The sequence below is a fragment of the Lacerta agilis genome, chromosome 14 (assembly GCF_009819535.1).
Source record: "Lacerta agilis isolate rLacAgi1 chromosome 14, rLacAgi1.pri, whole genome shotgun sequence".
Lineage (NCBI taxonomy): Eukaryota > Metazoa > Chordata > Lepidosauria > Squamata > Lacertidae > Lacerta > Lacerta agilis.
Window position 1 is genome coordinate 4,738,287 of NC_046325.1, and position 20,852 is coordinate 4,759,138.

The window sequence follows — 20,852 nt, forward strand, 5'->3', positions numbered from 1 at the left end:
TCAGTGTAAGACGCATGAGTATGAGTTGAAAAACCCAGTGCACTGGTGGGAAGGGGGTGGTGTTTCCTGGCAACGAATTCTCTGCCTTCCTATCTGTCGTTATTCTTGCCTTTTCTATGGTCCAAAGCCAAAGGACCGCGCTCAACTCGAAAAGGGGAGTTCTGAGCTCTATCTCTTTTTCTCCATCTCCGGTCAGCCGCACCGATAGGTGAAAAATCCTATCGAAAGCAAGGGATCGGAGCTCTTTTTCGTACTTTTGCCAGCCGCACCGATAGGTGAAAAATCCTATCGAAAGCAAGGGGCAAAAGGACTTTCTTTCCTATCCGAACCCCAGCCGCACTGGTCGGTTCATGTGTACACGCATGTCGTGTGTGAACTCGCTTCCAAAAGCAAGGGGGGTATTCCAGAGCGAAACTTCTGTCCAGGGGCCACCCGATCTGGCGCCACATTGAGTGGGCGCCCAGTAGGGTCCCTTTTCTGAGTCTGACGATAGGTAGGAAGTTGCCAGGAGGGAGCTCAGCTTAGCGGGCGGAACATGACAGAGCGGTAGTTTGCACCCCAGGTTTAGTGAAAAGGTTGAAGGTCTGGGAGGAACCAGACGGTATGGATGCAAATAAGATTTGCAAGGAACTAGCTAGTAAAAGATATTGCCCTGTGTCCTCTATTCCCTTACGCATGCATATAAAAAAGGGTACCCAGTCATCAAAATGTTGTGAGCCCTGCCAGTTTGATTAACTGGTGGTGTTTGAAGAGGCAAGGAGGCTCATAAAACCACTTCACGTGGCAGCCTTAATCAGCTCTGCAAGGTCAATTTGTTTTTTCCCCTAGGTTGCCTCTGACCATGGATGGATGGATGAACCATCCCTGTAATGACAATCCTAGCCAGGTGTCCCTCCATATATTTTGGACTATGGCTCTGTCTGGCGCTGGTGGGAGTTGTATTCCAGCAAACTTGGAGGGGCGCCAGGTTGGGGAAGGTTGCTGTGATTCGTGTGTGGCCTGGCTCACTCAACTCAACCCAGCTGTTCAGCTGCCGCCCACAGCATGATTTCACCTTAACTACTCCTACTCATTAATAGGTGGCATCGTTAATTAGGGCGCTGATCCCCAATCCCACACACGGCTTGGTTTCGATTCATCCAAACCTCATGTGACTAGGAGTGCCTCGATTTCTCTTTCAACACAGGGAGTGACAAAGAATGGAAAAGGCCTGTGTGGACCCAGGATATATGTATACCTAAGATGCAAATCCTTCACTTACAGGTTAATGGTTAATTATTATATTGACTTTTTCTAAAGAACAGGAAACAATGACAAGGTTCTCTTAAAAGACATGGAGCTGTTTGGCTTTAAATCTGGAATTTGTTCTGGACTCTATGCAACTGGGCTCTGAAATCACGACGGCATTCTCAGCCCCGCCCCTTTAAAATGCCTCGCCCCGATCCGAAAGGATGCCTCTCATTTTCATTTGGATTCAGTATGCAGAGGACTGTGTTCGTACACTTATTTTATTTATGGAGTCGCATATCATAGAATCATAGATCAGAGATGCAAGGGACCCTGTGGACCATCTACTCCCTGCAAATGCAGGAATATGCAGCTGTCCCTTATGGGGATCGAACCTGCCACCTTGGCATTATCAGCACCACGCACTAACCAACTGGGCTATTTGAAGAGCCTGTGAAAGTCAACATTGAGGCCAACTGATTGGACATTAAGAAGATAGGAAGAGCCTTGTGGGATCAGGCTGATGCCCCCGTTTGGTCCAGCATCCTGTTCTCGCAGGGGCCACCCAGAGGCCTCTGGAAAACCTGCAAGCAGAATTTGAGCAGAATAATACTCTCCCCTCCTTTGGTTTCCAGCAACTGGTATTCAGAAGAGTTACTGCCTCTGACTGTGGAAGCAGAGCCCAGCCATTGTGGCTAGTAGCCAGGCGTCTGAAAATTGGAGAGGAAAGTGAGTGTGCAGCTCTGGTGGACTGTCTACAACAGGGGTCGGCAACCTAAGGCCCATGGGCCACAAGCGGCCCACGGGGTCATTTAACCAGCTCATGGACCCCCGCTGCCCGCTTGGGAACCCCCATCGCCTGCTCGATCGGCTCCCGCGTGCCGCGCTAAACTGGCGCGGAGCAGAGCGGGGACCGCCTTCTGTGACGCTGGCCGGCTTCCCATTGGCTGCAGGAAGCTCCTGCAGCCAATGGGAAGCTGCGCATGCCACCTCCTCCGTGCTGGAAAGAGCGTCGAAAATCGAGTTTGCACATGCGCAAACGCACTCCGGCCCACCGCGGCATCCGCGGGACCGTGAACCGGCCCAAGCCACAAAAACTTTGCCTACCCCTGGCCTACAATGACTTCCCAGCGATGGGCCGCGTTTAAGCATTCAGAGCTGGGACAACTATCCCCAACTCATGGCAGAATCGGCTCGGCTCAGTTTGGCATTTAACAGCTTTCTAGGAGGATTCCTGGGGTAAAGCTCATCTGCGGTTCGAAAGTTATCTCCTAAGTTATGATGCTGGAACAGACATGAATGTGCCTTTTTGCATTGTCTCCACCAAGAATCGCAGCTCCCAGCATCAGGCACAGGACAAAGCCACTTGCACATTTTAATTGCCCCTCATCCCCAAATTAACATACCTTGGAATAGGTAAGGAGGGTTTTCTAGACGTGAACAGGGAACAGTAGGCACATTGGTAGCAAGCAATCGAATGAATAGAGAGGACACACTACGATCACTTGCAAGCAATCCTATAAATGTAAAGATTGTAAATCCTATTGGATTTCTGGGGTGTGGGTGCAAGGATAGCAGCCTTAGTTTATAGAATCGACAAGAGGGTCTCAACGAAAATTACCGTTAAAAAAAGTTTGAAGGTGCCTTTCAGTTTATGTAACTTCACATTAGCCAGAGAGTTCGGTGGGAGGGAAAATCTTAAAACACTGACAAACATCTACATGCCTACATACAGAAGACAGAGGATCTTGTCGTGTCTCGTTTTACATTCTGAGCCGGAGAAGAACTTTTGAGAGGAATCAACTCATAATATAGCTTAGCGTTGTTACAAGTTGGACCGACTTTGTAACGCAGGTCAGTCTGACATCGCTAAACACACCTGGGACCTAAATCGAGATGCTGTTCTCGATCTGAGGTGGGTTCAAGTAGTTGTAGGGGAGGGGTAACGACTTGTTCCTCTCGTTGATTTCCTCAGAAATCTTAGCCAGGTCGTTCTGGAAGTCCACAATGAGCCGCTTTGGCTCGTCCTCGGTGAAATGTTCATCGGGATAGTGGCCCAAAGGTCTCTGGAAAAGATTTGGGAGAAATCAGTGATGAAGACCGTGCCCCAAACTCCCATTTAAGTTGCAGTGAACTTCTCACATTCGCAATCCTAAAACGCAAATGTAAAACTCCTTGGACACCCCCACATTTGGAAATATTCAAAACTAAGTCAGGTTTTTGTCCTCGTTTGGTTTTTAATGGGAATGCTAGGCCAAAAGTAGACTGCTGTAATGCAGGGATGTTGAACTGGTGGTTCATCAGATGTTGCTTGACTACAACTCCCATCATCCATGATCGCTGGCTATGCTGGTTGGGACCTGATGGGAGCTGGAGTTTAACAACATCTGGAGGGCCACAGGTTTCCCGCCTGTGGAATGCAGTCCCCTGATGTAAGCTAATAAGAAATATATAGATTGGTGTCTTTGAGTTAATGATTTGAGTGTTTTATGACTTCATAAGATCTGAAAGTTATCAATCCTGTTATTCAAATTTGTAAGGGATCTTACAAATGTTTAGGGAAGCTGCCCAGAGTAGCTGGGGAAATCCAGCCAGATGGGCTGGGTAGCAATAATAAATTGTTGTTGTTGTTGTTGTTTTAAAGCAATCATCAGACATACTGTTAAAACCCTTATTCTCCTGACAATAATTCATTTTAATTAACAATTAAATTAAATGTATAATGATGGTGGGGGGAAATAAGAGTTTCGATAGTATTGCCTGATATTATTCTTCATGGAGTTTTGAAACAGGCATTTTTATGTTTCTGCTTCTCATCCATTTTTTTTCTTGTGTACCTTTCATTTGTGGAATTACTAAATTCCAAAGAAGAAATTGTTTTTTAGACTAATAATTTTGCAAAAATTCCATTTTGAGGCTGAAATTTTGAGAACAGTGAAAAGGTGGACAGAGGAGGCAAAGCTTAAGCTTCAGGCCTGCTTTGATTGCACTGATTGGAACATTTTTGAAATGGCCTCAAACAACCTGGATGAATTTACGGACACTGTGACATCATATATTAGCTTTTGTGAAGACTTATGCGTGCCTACTAAAACCTTGCGCATATACAATAATAATAAACCGTGGTTTACAGGAAAACTCAAGCAACTCCGATATGCTAAAGAGGAGGCACATAAGAAAGGAGATAGAATTTTGTACAACCAAGCTAGGAATGCACTGGCCAAGGAGATCAAAGTGGCAAAACGAACTTATGGTGAAAAACTGCAGATTCAATTCTCAAATAGTGACTCGGCTACTCTTTGGAAGAATTTACAGAATATTACTGGATATAAGAGAACATCTTCTTCTGCTCCGGAGAGTCAAAAATTGGCAAATGACCTGAATCAGTTTTATAGCAGGTTCGAAAGTCAAGCATTGCCAACTAGTGTCATTCAGTTGGCGCCAGAGGCATCAATAAGCAACTCAACATGTTCTGAAACCACCCCACTGGTAATCTGGGAAAAAGATGTACTGAGCCTTTTACAGAAACAGAAGACCAGAAAAGCTCCAGGCGCAGATGGTGTGACTCCTCGTTGCTTGAAAGTGTGTGCAGCACAATTGGCTCCGATCCTCACACAGATATTTAATCGTTCTTTGGAGTTGTGTAGAGTCCCTTCATGCTTTAAACATTCTGTCATCATTCCTGTACCTAAGAAGCCTTCCATCAGTGTGATGAACGATTAAGACCAGTTGCTTTAACATCTGTGGTAATGAAAGTATTTGAGAGACTAGTGCTGGCCTACTTGAAAGACGTTACTGATCCCTTGCTGGATCCTCTGCAATTTGCTTATCGAGCTAATAGGTCAGTAGATGATACAATCAACATGGCATTGCACTACATCCTGCAACACCTGGATTCCTTGCGGACCTATGTACGAGTTCTGTTTGTGGACTTTAGCTCAGCTTTTAATACTATTGTACCATCTAAATTGTTTTCTAAATTAATTCATCTCAATTTACCTGTCCCTGTTTGCCGATGGATATACAGCTTTTTAACGGACAGGAGGCAGCAGGTGAGGTTGGGGAAAATTATATCGAGCAACAATACCATCAATATCGGTGCTCCCCAGGGGTGTGTCCTTTCCCCACTTCTTTTCTCTCTATACACAAATGAATGTACCTCAACTGATCCATCGGTTAAGATCTTGAAATTTGCTGATGACACAACAGTTATTGGGCTTATCCAGGAGGACGATGAATCTGTGTATAGGCGGGAAGTAGACCATCTTGTTTCGTGGTGCACCGAAAATAATTTGGTACTAAATATCCAAAAGACAGTAGAAATGGTAATTGATTTCAGAAGGCACTCTTCTGTTCTGCCACCACTTTCCATTCTTGGTAACATGGTTGTAATAGTAGAGTCCTTTAAGTTCCTGGGCTCCATAATTTCTTATAACTTAAATTGGTCAAGCAACATCAATAGTATTATTAAAAAGGTCCACCAGAGGCTGTATTTCCTGCGTCAACTAAGGAAATTTAAATTGTCCCAGGAAGTGTTGATTCAATTCTACAGAGGCATCATTGAAACTGTTCTCTGTAATTCTATAACAGCTTGGTACGGTACAGCCTCTAAGAGAGACAAGAAAAAGCTCCAACGAGCTGTAAGAATTGCAGAAAGGGTAATTGGTGTTAGCTTGCCTTCAATAGAGACAATTTATGCTACCCGAGTAAGGAAGAGAGCAGAGAGAATTGTAGCAGATCCTTTACATCCCGGTCATCATCTGCTTGATTTACTTCCATCTGGACGTCGCTACAGGACTTCATATACAAAATCGGCCAGGCACAAGAATAGTTTTTTCCCTTGTGCCATTAAATTGTTAAATTCGTAGTTGTATAGCTTAAGGGGAGGTAAAATATGGGTGGGGTTTCTTTACTTCTTTGTATTGTGAGAGGAACAGTGTCTGTATGTTTACATTGCAATGTAGCCGAAACAAATTCCAAGTATGTTGGAAAATGTACTTGGCCAATAATAAATTATTCCTATTCCTATTCCTAAATTCCAGAGTTTAGCAACAACATGGAACACTAAGGACAGATCCACAACATATACATTGGAAGTCGAACAGCTTAGTTCCTGAACGTTTTGGCTCCTGAACGTTGCAAACCCAGAGGTGAGTGTTTCAGTTGGCGAACTATTTTTGGAAGCCAAACGTCTGGCAGGGCTTCCGTGGCTTCTGGTTTCCAAACATTTTGGAAGTCAAACGGACTTCCGGAACGGATTCCGTTTGACTTCCAAGGTACGACTGTATTCAGAACACATTTGACTAACATTTAAAGCACATGAGTTCCCTCAAAGAATCTTGGGAAATGGAGCTTTCCCCTCACAGAGCTACAATTCCCAGCACCCTTAACAAACTACAGTTTTCTGTATCATCTGGGGGAAGTCATGTGGTTTAAAGGTGCATCAAACATGCTTTCAATGTATGGTGTGGATCTGGCCCTATGTTTCTTCTTATTATTATTTAGTTTTTATTATTCACGAAAAAAGAAACAAAAAACTACAAATACATAATTTTACAATTACAATATTTACCAATTCAAAACCTATATTCATCAAAATAATAAAAACAAAACTATACACCCGTGTGGCTTCCCTCCACCTCAACTTGACATCCTTAAAACAATAATGTCTATTTTACATTGTGTCTTTATACTAATCATTATCTATCCTTTGTTAGTTTTATTTTAGATTTATTTGTCTTCACACACTTAATCTAGGTGTATCAACACATTATCTTTGGACCAGTGTTTTTTCATATATTCCTCAAAACATTGCCATTCCTTCCTCAAATTCTGGTCAGACCGATTTCTTACGGCTGCCGTTAATTTGGCCAATCCTATAAAATCACTTGGGATGCGGGTGGCGCTGTGGTCTATACAACTGAGCCTAGGGCTTGCCGATCAGAAGGTCAGTGGTTCAAATCCCCGCGACGGGGTGAGCTCCCGTTGTTCGGTCCCTGCTCCTGCCAACCTAGCAGCACGAAAGCATGTCAAGTGCAAGTAGATAAATAGGTACCGCTCTGGTGGGAGGGTAAACGGCATTTCCGTGTGCTGCTCTGGTTCTCCAGAAGTGGCTTAGTCAGCCTATAGAGCGAGATGAGTGCCGCAACCTCAGAGTCGTCTGCGACTGGACCTTAAGGTCAGGGGTACCTTTACCTATAAAATCACTTAATTTGTTTATCCAATCCTCCTTTGTGGGGACAGTCCACAAGATAAGAAAAGGTTATTTTTATACGCCACAGCCGCAGCTAGATTATTGCTGGCAAGGAACTGGAAAGGAGATCTGGCCCTAAGTTTCTTTACACAGGAAATCTGGTACCTAACCGAGGCCTTCCTTGATTCCAAATCCTTACCGTGTCTCCTGCCTCGTTGCTTAGCAACCACAGGGAGGAGAGGGCGATGCATGTGGTGTTGACCTTAGGGAGGGTCTCCAGGACGGTCTCCAAGGTCTCTGCGCCCTTCGTGGTGGGTGGGGGTCTTCTCATGGAGGGCGGGCTGTTGGGGATCCATGCGCCATAGTCATACTGTGGGCAAGCAAAGGACCAAGTTAAATTAGGGTTACCAGACGTCCCTGTTTCCCGGGGACAGTCCCCGGATTTGCCAGTAAGTCCCCGGTCAAATTCCATCCCCGGAATGTCCTCGGGTTTCATCTAATGTCCCCGGGAAACACACCAGCGGCAGTCTCAGCAGCCCGGAGCAGTTGGCTCTGGCTGGCTTCAGGAGCTGCTAGGAAGTCCCCATATGACAGTGATGCAGGGGCTCAAAGATGCAGCTTCTGGGCTGCTTCCACATTCCCTGACCCCAGCAACTAAGCTGTGAAGGGAGGCTTCATACTGCCTATCGGAGCAGCCTCCCAACTCCTACTTCTGTGCAAGCAGGAGCAGGGCGGGGATCTCTCAGCTGTGAAGGGAGGCTTCACACTGCCTATCAGAGCTTGTGTGCAAGCAGGAGGCGGCAGGGATCTCTCAGTTAGGCAATGGGAAGCCTCCCTTCCCAGCTGAGGGATCCCCGCCCCCTCCTGCTTGCACGCAAGTAGGAATGGGATTGGGGCTGCTCCGATGGGAACGGAGGCATCGCACTGCCCGAGCCTCGCCGCCGCTCTCGGCCTTCCTTCTCCGCCTTCCATGGCTGACCCACCGGGCACCGCTTCCCCGCCACTACCACCACCACCAAAGAACCAACAACTCAGGGGCTGCCCAGGCTCATGGAGAAAGGAAACAGAAGCCTCAGAGGAAGGGGAAACGTGGCGGTTGAGATCAAGGCGGCGGCCGCCCCTCTGCCACTACCATCGCTGCAGCATCAACGTCCCAAACGTGTAGTCTTTCTTTCTTTCTTTCTTTCTTTCTTTCTTTCTTTCTTTCATTAAAAGTGTGCCCGGATTCATTGGAAAAAACCTGGTAACCTTAAGTCAGGGGTCAGCAAACTTTTTTCAGCAGGGGGCCGGTCCACTGTCCCTCAGACCTTGTGGGGGGCCAGACTATATTTTGAAGGGGGGGGGATGAACGAATTCCTATGCCCCACAAATAACCCAGAGATGCATTTTAAATAAAAGCACACATTCTAATCATGTAAAAACACCAGGCAGGCCCCACAAATAACCCAGAGATGCATTTTAAATAAAAGGACACATTCGGCTCATGTAAAAACACGCTGATTCCCAGACCGTCCATGGCCCAGATTGAGAAGGCGATTGGGCCGCATTTGGCCCCCTGGCATTAGTTTGGGGACCCCTTTCTTAAGTTAAATCAGACTTTAAGTGGAAAAACTCTGGAAGAGCGACCTGAAGTTTACAGCATGTTATTCCCTGAAGGAGAACTACTTGAAAATGATTTACAGGTGGTATTTAACTCCCAGTAGGCTTGCTAAGATGTATAAGACTGAATCAGATAAAAGCTGGAGATGCAAGGAGGTCGAGGGTACGTTCTTTCATATGTGGTGGACTTGCAAAAGGGTAAAAGAGTATTGGGAAATAATGTATAATGAACTGAGGGGGAAATGTTCAAAAGCACCTTTCCAGAAAAAACCAGTCCTTTTCGTTGGGGGTAATTCAGACTGAAATCCCCACGTGTCAAAAAAGGTTATTTATGTATGCCACTACGGCGGCCCGTGTTTTGTTAGCCCCCAAATGGAAAATGAGTGCGGTCCCAACCGAAGGAGAATGGGGGTAATTATTAATACAGGAAACCCCAGTTTCGAGTGGGGGGGGATAAGTTTCAGGTTGTTGTTGTTGTTGTTGTTGTATATTGAATTTACATACCGGCCTATACCTGGGGGTCTCAGGGTGGTTCACAGAACAAAATAAAGATATGAAACCACAAAATACATAATAAAAAACAACAACCCAATAGCCCCCCACCACCACCAAAAAGACATTTTAAGAAGTCATAGTCAAAACAAAATAAAAAATAAAAAAATTCCTTCCAGTAGCACCTTAGAGACCAACTAAGTTTGTTCTTGGTAGGAGCTTTCGTGTGGCCTCTTATTTTTCTCCTACCGAAAGAGCACCCACTTAAGGACTCTATACGGGCTCTTGGGTACCCCATAAGGGAAAAGGAGCCATTTTTTCTCACAACAAATAATAATACATATTTCAAGAGACAAAAGGAATCTTCTGCATTTGCCCAAGAAGAGGCCAGATCTATGCTTTGCTGCTCAAGAAGAAGAAGAGTTTGGATTTGATATCCCGCTTTATCACTACCCGAAGGAGTCTCAAAGCGACTAACATTCTCCTTTCCCTTCCTCCCCCACAACAAACACTCTGTGAGGTGAGTGGGGCTGAGAGACTCCAGAGAAGTGTGACTAGCCCAAGGTCACCCAGCAGCTGCATGTGGAGGAGCAGGGAAGCGAACCCGGTTCACCGGATTACAAGTCTACCGCTCTTAACCACTACACCACACTGGCTCAGTCGCGTGCATGAGGACAGGAAGGTAAGTGTGGCCTCTCACCTGGCCAGAGTTGACAGCAGCGTGTTGCGCTGAGCAGGTGAAGATCACCATTGTCAAGAACTTGGTCAGCTGCTCCATGGTCTCCAGAGACGAGGGGGCACCCGAGGTCTTCCTGTTCTTGAAGGCTTCCTTGAAGATCTCTCGGATCCAGGCCTGGAGTTCCGGGTCGCTCTGGACGCGGCCGTCACTCTTGTAGTAGAACCGGACGAGGCCGGCCACGAACCTGGGACATGAAGAAAGTGCATGCTGGGAGGCCTTGCCAGGCGTCGATCCGAGATGGCAGCCCCCCCCCGCCCCGCAACCAGGTTCCCTCTAGGTGTTTACAGCTCCCATCAGGCAGGCCTGGCGGCTTCACCTCTCAATGGCGGCCCATATCTTCAGCCCATCGTCCCGGTAGTGGTAGTTTGCGACGGAGGCGACTCCGCGGGCCGCAATGTCGTCGGGGAGGCAGAGGGAGGCGTAAGTCATGCTGTAGGTTCCTTTCCCCACAATGGGCACAATTCCTTTGTAGCCTGCTGAGGTAGCCTGCAGGGGGTGGGACAGGACAGGGAGAGACTGCGTTGTTGTTGTTGTTGTTGTTGTTGTTGTTATCATATTTATTATTTGTACCCCGCCCATCTGGCTGGATTTCCCCAGCCACTCTGGGCGGCTTCCTTTTTTCTTTTCTTTAAGGAATTTATTATATTTTAATAATACAACAAAAACAACACACAGCAAAACACTACAAAAAATTACACAAAAAACAAAAATACAAATACAAAAATGCAAAAATGCAAAAAGAAACAAAGCTAAAAATCTCAACAATACAAACACTTATTTAACTATCCTTATAATATTACTAACATTATTTGGGGACCTCCTCACATCCTCTCTTTCTGCGTTCATTGCAAATCCTCTTTAGTAATTTCATAACATTGTATAATCATCATTCTCTTCTAATCTTATTCTTTATTAAAATAAAATACTATTATCTAATTCTTATCTCCTATCTTAAACTAACTAATTTCATAACTGTAACCTTGTATATCCTCTGATTCCATTCTCAAATAACAATCTTTTCATGCTGTTTTCAAATAGTCTTTAAATTTCTTCCAATCCTCCTGCACTGCTTCTACTCTGGGCAGCTTCCAACAAAAATAAAATAATCAAAATAATCAAAACAAAAATCAAATAATCTTCAAGCTCCCTGCATTGCGAGAAAACCAGGTCATTATATTTCGTTCCATTTCCAAATTGTGCGCCGCTTTTCTAGATGACTATACTGAAGGAGAAGGGCTGTCGGGTTCAGCCTTAATGGGCAGGTGAAATAAATTCCACAGCAAAATAAATTTGCAAGTAACCCTTTCTCATTCTAAAGATAAAACGTGGAATGTTTTATCTATATCAGTATTCCGAATTATGGGCAGCGACGGATTTAGATGGGAGGCTGAGGGGAGTGAGGGGAGGTGGGGACCAGACATTAAAAAGTGGAAATTAGCAGACTGGTATTTGGTTGTTTCACACTTCCTTTCCTTTCGGATCCAAGGATGATAGACGTAAGAGGATGGCGATGAGAGGGTGAAGCAAATTGTTGTTGTTACAAAGTTCTCAGCCATGGACGGTGCTGGATTCTGGTGTAACACATTTAGGTGCATGAGATTAAAGATCCCATGTTCAAAAATGTCAAAGCTGGAGAACAACTTTAGATACATTTCCGAATTTGACCCTTTGGGTCAAGAAGAAAATCTGCCGAACTGCAGACAGCGTTTTTTGCATGGACATCTCTCCCATTGCTTGCTTATTTGTGCAATCCCGGGGCGGAGGGGGTGGGGAGGAGAGCTAATCTGGCTGTGGTGCAAAAAGCTAAAGCAGAATTATGCACATCCATGAGAATTTTGGGTCTCAAAATCCATCTCTGAGAGCAACACAGGGCCGGAGGAAGGGTGGGCGGTGGGGGCAGTTTGTCCCGGGTGTCATGACTGAAGGGGGGTGACATTCGGCGTACCGCCTGCCTGTGACCCCCCCCCAAACCTACCCCAAGCCGTCGGGGGAAGGGGCGGAGCTGTGCCGCCTTGCCGGCAGCCTTCCCCCCTTCCCGCTTCGTTTTGAGAGCTTGGGGGAGGCTTGGGAGTTGTGGGCGGGTGGCGTGCTGTTGCCCTCCCCCCTGCTCCCAGGCTGCTTCCTGGGGGGGGGGGAGCCTCCCCCTAGCTGTCAAAAGGAAGAGGGAAGGGAGAAAGAAGAAGAAGAAGAAGAAGAAGAAGAAGAAGAAGAAGAAGAAGAAGAAGAAGAAGAAGAAGAGTTTGGGTTTGATATCCCACTTTATCACTACCTGAAGGAGTCTCAAAGCAGCTAACATTCTCCTTTCCCTTCCTCACCCACAACAAACGCTCTGTGAAAGGTGAGTGGGGCTGAGGGACTTCAAAAAAGTGTGACTAGCCCATGGTCACCCAGCAGCTGCATGTGGAGGAGCGGAGATGCGAACCCAGTTCAACAGATTACAAGCCTACCGCTCTTAACCACTACACCATACTGGCAAAGCGGCGAGGCTCCCTCTTCCTCCGCCCAGGAAGCAGCCTGCCATGGGCATCTCGCCGCACCTCCATGGCTCCGCCCCCAGGTGCACAGCTGCTAGCTCCGCCTCTTGACACACCAGATAGACGAGGAAACTCAAAAGGGGGGGGAAGACACCTTCTCTCTCTCTTACCTTGTCCATCATCCCTCCTTCCATGATGAGCCTGACCCTGGCCAAAGCGTTGATCTGGAGGGTGTATCGGAAGTGCGGGATCAGGAGCTGCAAGGCGGGAAGGAAAACCTGTTGGAATCCTTGGCCGGGAGAGAGACATTTAAAGTCACGCAGCCGAACCTCCAGCAAAGGCACTCAAACCCCACAGCAGTGGATTCCGCTCCCTTTCAGTCCCGAAACCAGGCGGCGCGATTGCAAACCTCTCGACAGGTCACCACGCAAAAAGGTATTGGGCTGCGCTCGACTCACGAGTAAAACAGGCCCAGCCTTGCAGCAAGCAAGATCCTTTCACAGGGCGCAGGTTCTTGTCCTTCGCCCTCAGGCAGCGCCCCTCCACCCGCATCCTGCCAGCACTTCCCAAGATGGAGTCGCTCCCGTTCGACCTTCCTTCCCCACCTTCGCCGCCGACATACCTTGAAGACCGGGTGGCACAACGGCAGATGCCTCAGAGTGCAGATGGCAAAGACCTCGGCCACCAGGTGCGTCTGGAGCAGGTGGGAGATGTTCTGGTGGATGTGGAAGTCGGCGTTCCGGACCCACATCTTTGCCAGGGTCCAGTCCCACACGGGGTCACTGGGAAGGAAGATGGGGTTGTTGAGGCCTGGAGTTTGGCTCAGCTGAGGGAAAGAAGGAGAGGAGCTTGTGATGGGGTGGTCGGGGCAGCTGAGGAGAGAGGGTGGGGCAACAGGTTGGGAAATGGCCTCCCCCAGCAGGTTTGGGGATCAACCAAATGTGGCTGCTTTCTTTGCCACAGCGCGTTGTGTTTGTGTCAGGGTGCGCCAAACCTCTCCACTGCCAGTAACCTCAAATACGGAGGAGACTGAGGCCACATCCCTTTAAAGGGTTACGATAACCCTTTCAACAGTCATGGCTTCCCCCAAAGGATTCTGGGAGCTGTAGTTTGCTAAAGGTGCTGAGAGTGGATGGGAGGACCTCCCCCCCCCCCCCCGCCCACAAATCCCAAGAGGGATTGGTTGTCAAGCCACTCTGAGAATTGTATCTCCGCGAGGGGAATAGGGGTCCCTTCGCAACTCCCAGAACCCTTAACAAACTACAGCTCCCATAATCCTTTGGGGGAAGCCATGACTGTTTGGTCTCATATTGTTTTGGATGTATGCTGTGGAGGAGGCCTGAGAGAGAAAGAAAGGTATGCATGAACAAAAGGAGGAAGAAAGGAGACGTTTGGGGGAGAAGCGTTCCTCCTTGTCTTTGGATTTGATATCCTGCTTTATCGCTACACGAAGGAGTCTCAAAGCCAGGGGCGTAGCTAGCCGCAGGGCTGCTGGGGGCGGCAAGCCAAGCGGCACCCATGGGGGCGGGGCGTCGCTCCGTGCGCATGCCGTCATGACGCATGCGCACGGAGCGACGCCTCCACCCAGGCCAGCTGGCCCGCCCCTCTCCTGCTGCGCTCCGTGAGTGGAGCCGTCCCGGGGAAAGGAGAGGGGTTGGGCCAGCAAGGGGGGTGTCATTCCCCTCGCTGGCCCGCCCCTCTCCTTTCCCTGCGGGCTCTGCTCAGGGAGCGGAGCGGCGAAAAAAGCCGCTGAAAGGGGGAAAGCCCCCTCTTTCAGCGGCTTTTTTCGCTACTGGCTGGAGGCGGGCCGTGCGCTGCTGCTCCCGGGTGACGGAGGGAGCGGTGGCGTGTGGGGGTGACAAGCGGCGGCCCCTCCTGCCACTCCCCACGCACCGCCGGTCACCCCTGGAGCAGCAGCGCTGCACGGACGGGGTGCTCCCTTGGCCGTGCACTGCTGTTCCCGGGGTGACAGAGGGAGCAGTGGCACGTGGGAGTGGCGGGAGGGGCCGCCGCTTGTCACCCCCCACCCTCCCCTGTCACCCGGGGCGTGCCGCCCCTACCGCCCCCCCCTAGTGACGCCCCTGCTCAAAGCGGCTAAAATTCTCCTTTCCCTTCCTCCCCCACAACAAACACTCTGTGAGGTGAGTGGGGCTGAGAGACTTCAGAGAAGTGTGACTAGCCCAAGGTCACCCAGCAGCTGCATGTGGAGGAGAGGGGAATTGAACCCGGTTCACCAGATTACAAGACTACCACTCTTAACTACTACACCACACTGGCTTTTCCTCTCACCATCTTACTTATTCCACGCGGTTCCTCCGGCTGATGGGGCCAATTTGGCTGTGGGATGCCAGTTGCCAACCTCTACCATAAAGCAACAGAGGAGGAACTGGAAGGCCTGCGGCCAGGCTGCGGCAAGAGAAGTGGGAAGAGCCTTGGGGTGGCCAGAGAGTCAGGGAGTGGCCTGCAATGGGCTCAATTCTGATGTCCTGACGTTCTTACCTGGCTGGCTGCTTACCTGGATAGCTATGGGGAGGAGCTCCCCGGAAGGTGTCTGGTACAGGAGGCAGAGAGGGTTTGCCATGTACTGCCGTTCCCCTTGAATCGTGTTCGTCGGAATCCCCTGCAGGATCTTGTAATCCACGATGTAAACGTTCCCTTTCTTTTAGGGTCAGGAAGGGAGAAAAGATTAGGCCTAGTTTGTGTCATCGCTGTGCGATGGAAATAGGCTAGCCAAAAGCAACGTGATAAGAACGCAAGAAGGTAAGAATCTAGTCTGGCCCATCTAGTCCTGGCATCCTGCTTCCACACTGGCCAACCGGACACCCCTTCTGGGAAAACTGCAAGCAGGACCTGAGCCCAAAGAGGGCTTTCCACTTGTGTGGTTTCCAGCAATTGGTGCTCAGAAGCACCACGGCCTCCAGCCACAGAAGGAGCACATGGCCACGGGGGTCAGTAACCACTGATGCAGGTAGCCCACATCCTCTTGGATGGGAGAAGTTTTTGTCAGGAATGTCCTACACATGAGTAGGACCTTGGCACAGACACATGCCCAACTGGCATATTCCCTCCCTCCTGGACGATCATTTGGGAGCTTCTTAAGCATTCCTCAGCCTGAACACCACAGCAACTGATGCCAGAAGACATCAGCACACTTAGGGATCCGCAGAGGTTTGCGCAGTTGCGTAACAGAACTCAGCAACACGGCATTTAGGCTAATCTACTTTATTTACATATAAATATACACGGAGCACTTCAACATGGCTTCCCCTCTCTCTCTATCATCAGGCAGCAAAGAGAAAGAACAAAGGACAACAGTCCCACTTCAGGGAACATGGTAAGACAAACATCCTGTCTTCCGTCACTTCCCATTCCCGTGGAATCAAAACACACACCGTCATGTGATAGACAACAATCCCATGACTGCACACGGGGAATGAATCTCCAACAGTTTTCTCTGGCTGCTCAGATGCAGCCAACTTTGGCGGGTGGGACATCCCAGACGCCTCTTGAGACAAGTTTGGAGCCTCTTGACGCCGCGGAAGTATGCAGCGGCTATTTACTAGGAGAAACAAGGGGTGAAAGAATTAAGTCACCTGGATTTCCTCCTGCAGGGTGGCGGATGCCCCGAGAGACGTGGCAACCATCTCCTGGGTCACGGGGAAATTGCTTGGGATCTGGGTGCATTTCTTGATTACCACGGGGTTGACGCCGTTGAGATACTGGGAGCCGAAGAAAGCGTCGTCTTGCCAGTGTTCGGCAACGTACTCTGGGGACGTAGAAAGGCTTTTAAAAAGATGTGTCTCTCAAAGTCTGGGGCATGGGTAGGCAAACTAAGGCCCAGGGGCCGGATCCAGCCCAATCGCCTTCTAAATCCGGCCCGCAGACAGTCCGGGAATCAGCATGTTTTTACATGAGCAGAATGTGTGTTTTTATTTAAAACTAGTACATTAACCCCGTTAAATTAACGGGCGCTAGAACATATGTGGTCAAACTGTTGCCCTAGCAACGTCGGGGACATGCGCAGAGCTGACTGAGTGGCTCTTGCTTATCTCGTTTTTTTCCCTAACAACCGACAGCTCTCGCTTGACATCGCTCGCCAGCCGACACTTGTAACGGCCGCTGCCGCTAGAAGTAAGTCCACGCGAGTGCGCACCCGCGCACACCCGCCGCTTCAACAGTTTCGCCCGTCCGCCCGAAGTCTCTGCGCTCCAAGTCCCAACGGCTGTCCGTGGGGCACATGCGCAGTAGCGCAATCCCACGGACACAGGGAGTGGACGCAGAGACACTTGCACTTTATTATAGGTGACGCACCTCTGGGTTATTTGTGGGGCATAGGAATTCGTTCATCGCCCCCCCTCGCCTGCTCCTCCTCAGTAAGGATACCCTGTTAAAGGGATCCGGGATGTGAATACTGCCTGAAGCCTGGGCTAAGGCCATGTCACAGCCCCTACCGGGACTCCTCGGGGTGCCGCTATGTGATGTAAGTTATAGGGCGCCCCCTATCGGTGGTTTACCCTTAAGTGGACTCCCTGCAAATGGACAGGAGTCAAGGTATAGTCTGGCTTCACCCCAGTACCTAGCCCTAAGCCAAACCGCTCACATCTGTAACCGATAAAGTTGTGGCCTATTAGAACCTATAAACCAAATATTCCATGTCAGTGTGATTTATTGTTCTCCTGGCAATGCGCTGTTTAGAACCGGGTGCAGGGTTGGGGTGTGGAGAGGGGAAAGGAAAGGGGAAAGGGGCTGAGATGTCAGGAATCCACCCTCGTTCTCCTGGAGGAGGAGGAGGAGGAGGAGGAGGAGATCCTTGCATTACAAGCTGTATTTCAATTCATTGCTAAATTTTATGTTTTAATGTATTTATATTTTGATGTTAGCCACCTTGATCCCGGTTATGGGTGGGGAGAGCGGGATATAAATTATCATCATCATCACCACAGGGCTTCTGATCCACTCTCGAGTGTTATATGGTAAGGCAAGCCAGCAGAAAATCACACCGAGCAAGTTGGAGTTAACAATGTGTGTGTGAAAATAGGATCTACACAGGAGTGTCAGGAATAATGAGCACAGTAGCTCAGCTCCGGAAGCAGTTGCCAAGACGGGGTCCCCACCTCCCCACAGCTGCCTAAGTTCCCTCCTCTGCAGGATTTCCCCCAAGTAATTGGAGACTGTGCCTGCCTACAGCCAACCTCTCCTCCGCCCTTTTCATGCCTCTTCTGGTTCTGGGAGACAAGCAGGGAGGGGAGCTTGTTGCAGCAGGAGGGGGAGACACCCGTGACTCTTCCCCAGCCAGACTCATCTCTTGGCCACCCTCCTCTCCTGCTTCAGCTTCTTCCTCTGATTCCGGACTTCTCTCTGCCACATCCTCTTCCTGCTCACTAAGCCCTGTCGCCTCTTCAGCTTCCAACATCTCCTCTTCCCAGTCTGCTCCCTCTTCTCCCTCTGACCACTCAACGTTGTCCCACCACCACTCCCCTGGCTCTGAGCCATCTTCCCTTGGGGGTTCCCCAGCTGGTTTCTCCTCTGCATCCAACCACGCTGTGACAGAAGAGCCTGGCCGCTGGATCAGGCCCAGAGGCTCACCTAGTCCAGCATCCTGTTCTCCCAGTGTCCAAGCAAGTGGGAAAGCCTGAAAGTTAGACATGAGCACAACAACACTCTACCTGTTTGTGATTTGCAGAATACAGCCTGGGGCAATATTTGGCAGGATCCTGTTTCCTCCTCAGCAATGCCCAGAAGCCTTCTGAGGAACAGGAACCCTTGGACTATGTTTGAACTTTTTTTTTTTTTAATCTTGCAGGGCTCATGTACTTGTGCCAGTGACACGAGAGGTCTAGCTCCCTTCCTGGAAAGGCTACTACACCTGTTGAGTTTTGGCCTGTAGAAAGCTGCAAGGCGGGGAAGGGCTGTAACACCTCTTTTGCACGCTGAAGGTCCCAATTTCCATCCCTAATGGCATCTCCATTAGGGGCCTGGAATTTCCTGTGCCTGAAAACCTGGAGTGTCGCTGCCAGTCAGTGTAGACAATATTGAGCTAAATGGACCCATGGTATACAGCAGATTCCCATGTCCCAAAGATCCTGACTGCTCCTCCTTCAAATGTGCCTGTTCTATCCTGGGCAAATTGCTTCAATCGTTTCTAAGAATGTAATATTTTATAGCGCTCGTGCATGTGCAAAGCGGCACCTACCGGAAACGGGTGTCCTGTTGAACCAGAAAACCTTCCGGATGTCTTCCAGTTTCTTCCAAGACTCCTGGCAGTCCATGAACCCCTTCAGCTTCATCTCCATCAATCTAAAGGGATCACAGAATCGTAAGAGTCGGAAGGGACCCCGGAGGGTCATCTAGTCCAACCCCCTGCGATGCGGGGAGAAGGGCGGGGGGGAGGGGAGGGAGAAGAATGGGTGAGAGCTGAGGACCATGGAGCTGAGTGTCAACAGCTCCTGCTTCATAGAAAATAATTAACAACAAGGGAATGGGGGCCGGGGCAGCTGGAGATCAGCTTACCAGGAATGCTGCTGGTCCCCAAACGGCAATCTTTGGCTTTCGCAATGCAAATTACCACCCCGTCTTGCCGGCTGAGCTGGAAACGGGGGCTGCTATCTTAGATCAGGTCCCTTGCGAAAGAGACCTTGGGGCGGGGGATCTCGGTGACAAATTGGCACAGCATATCTGTTTGCACAGTGACGGCCAGAGAAGTTTGTTTCGGACTTTGGACTTAAATTGTAGAGTTGGAAGGGACCCCCAAAGCTCATCTAGTCCAACCCCCTGCGGTGCAGGAGATGGCCCACGTGCATTATGACATCACATGACTTAAAATTTGTGGTAAGACAGCCCTGCCGGGTGTTTATTTGTGGTGGTGGTGGTTATTTTTTCATTCTGCTGAGTGGGGCCCCAAACTCCTGCCCTCAAAGGCCTGTCTGTTTTTTTGTTTCCTCTCGTGAAAATTCATCAGCCTGTTTAATGTTCAGTGTGGTGTAATGGTGCCAAGACCAGGACCTCGGAAACCAGGGTTCAGATCCCTACAAGGCTGTGAAGCTCACTGGGTGTAAACTTGGGACAGTCACTGCCTCTCTCAGCCTAGCCTACCTCGCAGGGTTGCTGTGGGAATTAGATGAGGAGGGGGAGAAGAACCACACAGCCCATCTTGAGCTCCTTGGAGCAGAAGGTGGAAGGTCAATGCAATAAGCAATTTTTAAATGCATAAACAAAACAAAACACAATCCCCTCCAATATATTGCATTTTGTGTGTGCTAGTTCCAGTCATTCTTATGCACACTTTCCCCTCGTAGATGCATGTTTGCGTACTAGGGCAACTGCATTTCTGCCTCTGACTGTGGAGGCAAAGCCTAGCCGCCATCCTGTTTTGCAAAGAAGTGAGAGTCGCATTGGTTGCTGCAACGCCAATTTTACTTCTGGACCTGCCCACCCACCGGCCTGCGGCTCTCGGAATGCTGCTGAAGACTGGATGCGGCCCTCAGGCTCGGAAAAGTTCCCCTCCCTGCTCTTGCCTCGGTTCCACCAGGACCAATAGCAACTGCGATAACCGGTTGCGATAACCCCTGTTCACCGATTCCAGTGTGTGGCAAAACATCGCAGCTCAGGACCCGAAGGGAACAGACCAGTTTGTTTGATACCCGAAAGTCAAGACAGATAGAGAGCTGGTCAGATCCTGACTGCCAAATGCTGGTTTTCCTCGGCTTTCGGGACTCACGTGAGCTTTGACCGCAGCAGAAAGGTGCTGAGCTTGGTAAAGGAAAACTTCACGTTGGTGTTCAGCTCCTCGATGTTCTCCACAGCCAGGCACTGAGGCATCCCCGGCGCAAATTCTGCCCACCTGGTTTTTAAAAATCAAGATTTTAAAGGGGAGAAGTATGTTTGTTTTAAAATTTCTAGCGTCTGGTTTCTGCCACTTCAGAATGCAGGTGAGAGACCCTGTGTTGGAACGCCCCTCTGTTCGAAATAACGGCATGGCGCCTGCAACAAAATGTTGCAGCATGGGGAGTTCCAGCTCGCCATTCCAGTCATTCGGCCTCAATTTCCCCTCCACTCTGTAGAGAGCAGCTTCTCCTAAAAATTTGTATCCACTTCGCTTCCCTTCTCCTGACATGCAATGAGTCATTCG

At 49.2% G+C, this 20,852-nt stretch overlaps 1 protein-coding gene across 1 annotated transcript in view; it reads right to left on the reverse strand.

The window, feature by feature from the left end:
- Positions 1-2,816: 2,816 nt before the first annotated feature.
- The window catches only part of LOC117058977 (arachidonate 15-lipoxygenase B-like), a 31,030-nt gene continuing 12,994 nt past the window's right edge, over positions 2,817-20,852 (reverse strand). Inside the window, exons 7-16 of the mRNA XM_033170408.1 lie at positions 20,442-20,564; positions 18,918-19,021; positions 16,318-16,490; positions 15,240-15,383; positions 13,347-13,550; positions 12,895-12,981; positions 10,567-10,736; positions 10,212-10,434; positions 7,620-7,790; positions 2,817-3,293 (exon numbers count right to left, since the gene is read on the reverse strand). Coding sequence (XP_033026299.1) covers positions 3,114-3,293; positions 7,620-7,790; positions 10,212-10,434; positions 10,567-10,736; positions 12,895-12,981; positions 13,347-13,550; positions 15,240-15,383; positions 16,318-16,490; positions 18,918-19,021; positions 20,442-20,564 — 1,579 coding nt within the window. The 3' untranslated portion in view covers positions 2,817-3,113. The remainder of the gene's footprint in view (positions 3,294-7,619; positions 7,791-10,211; positions 10,435-10,566; positions 10,737-12,894; positions 12,982-13,346; positions 13,551-15,239; positions 15,384-16,317; positions 16,491-18,917; positions 19,022-20,441; positions 20,565-20,852) is intronic.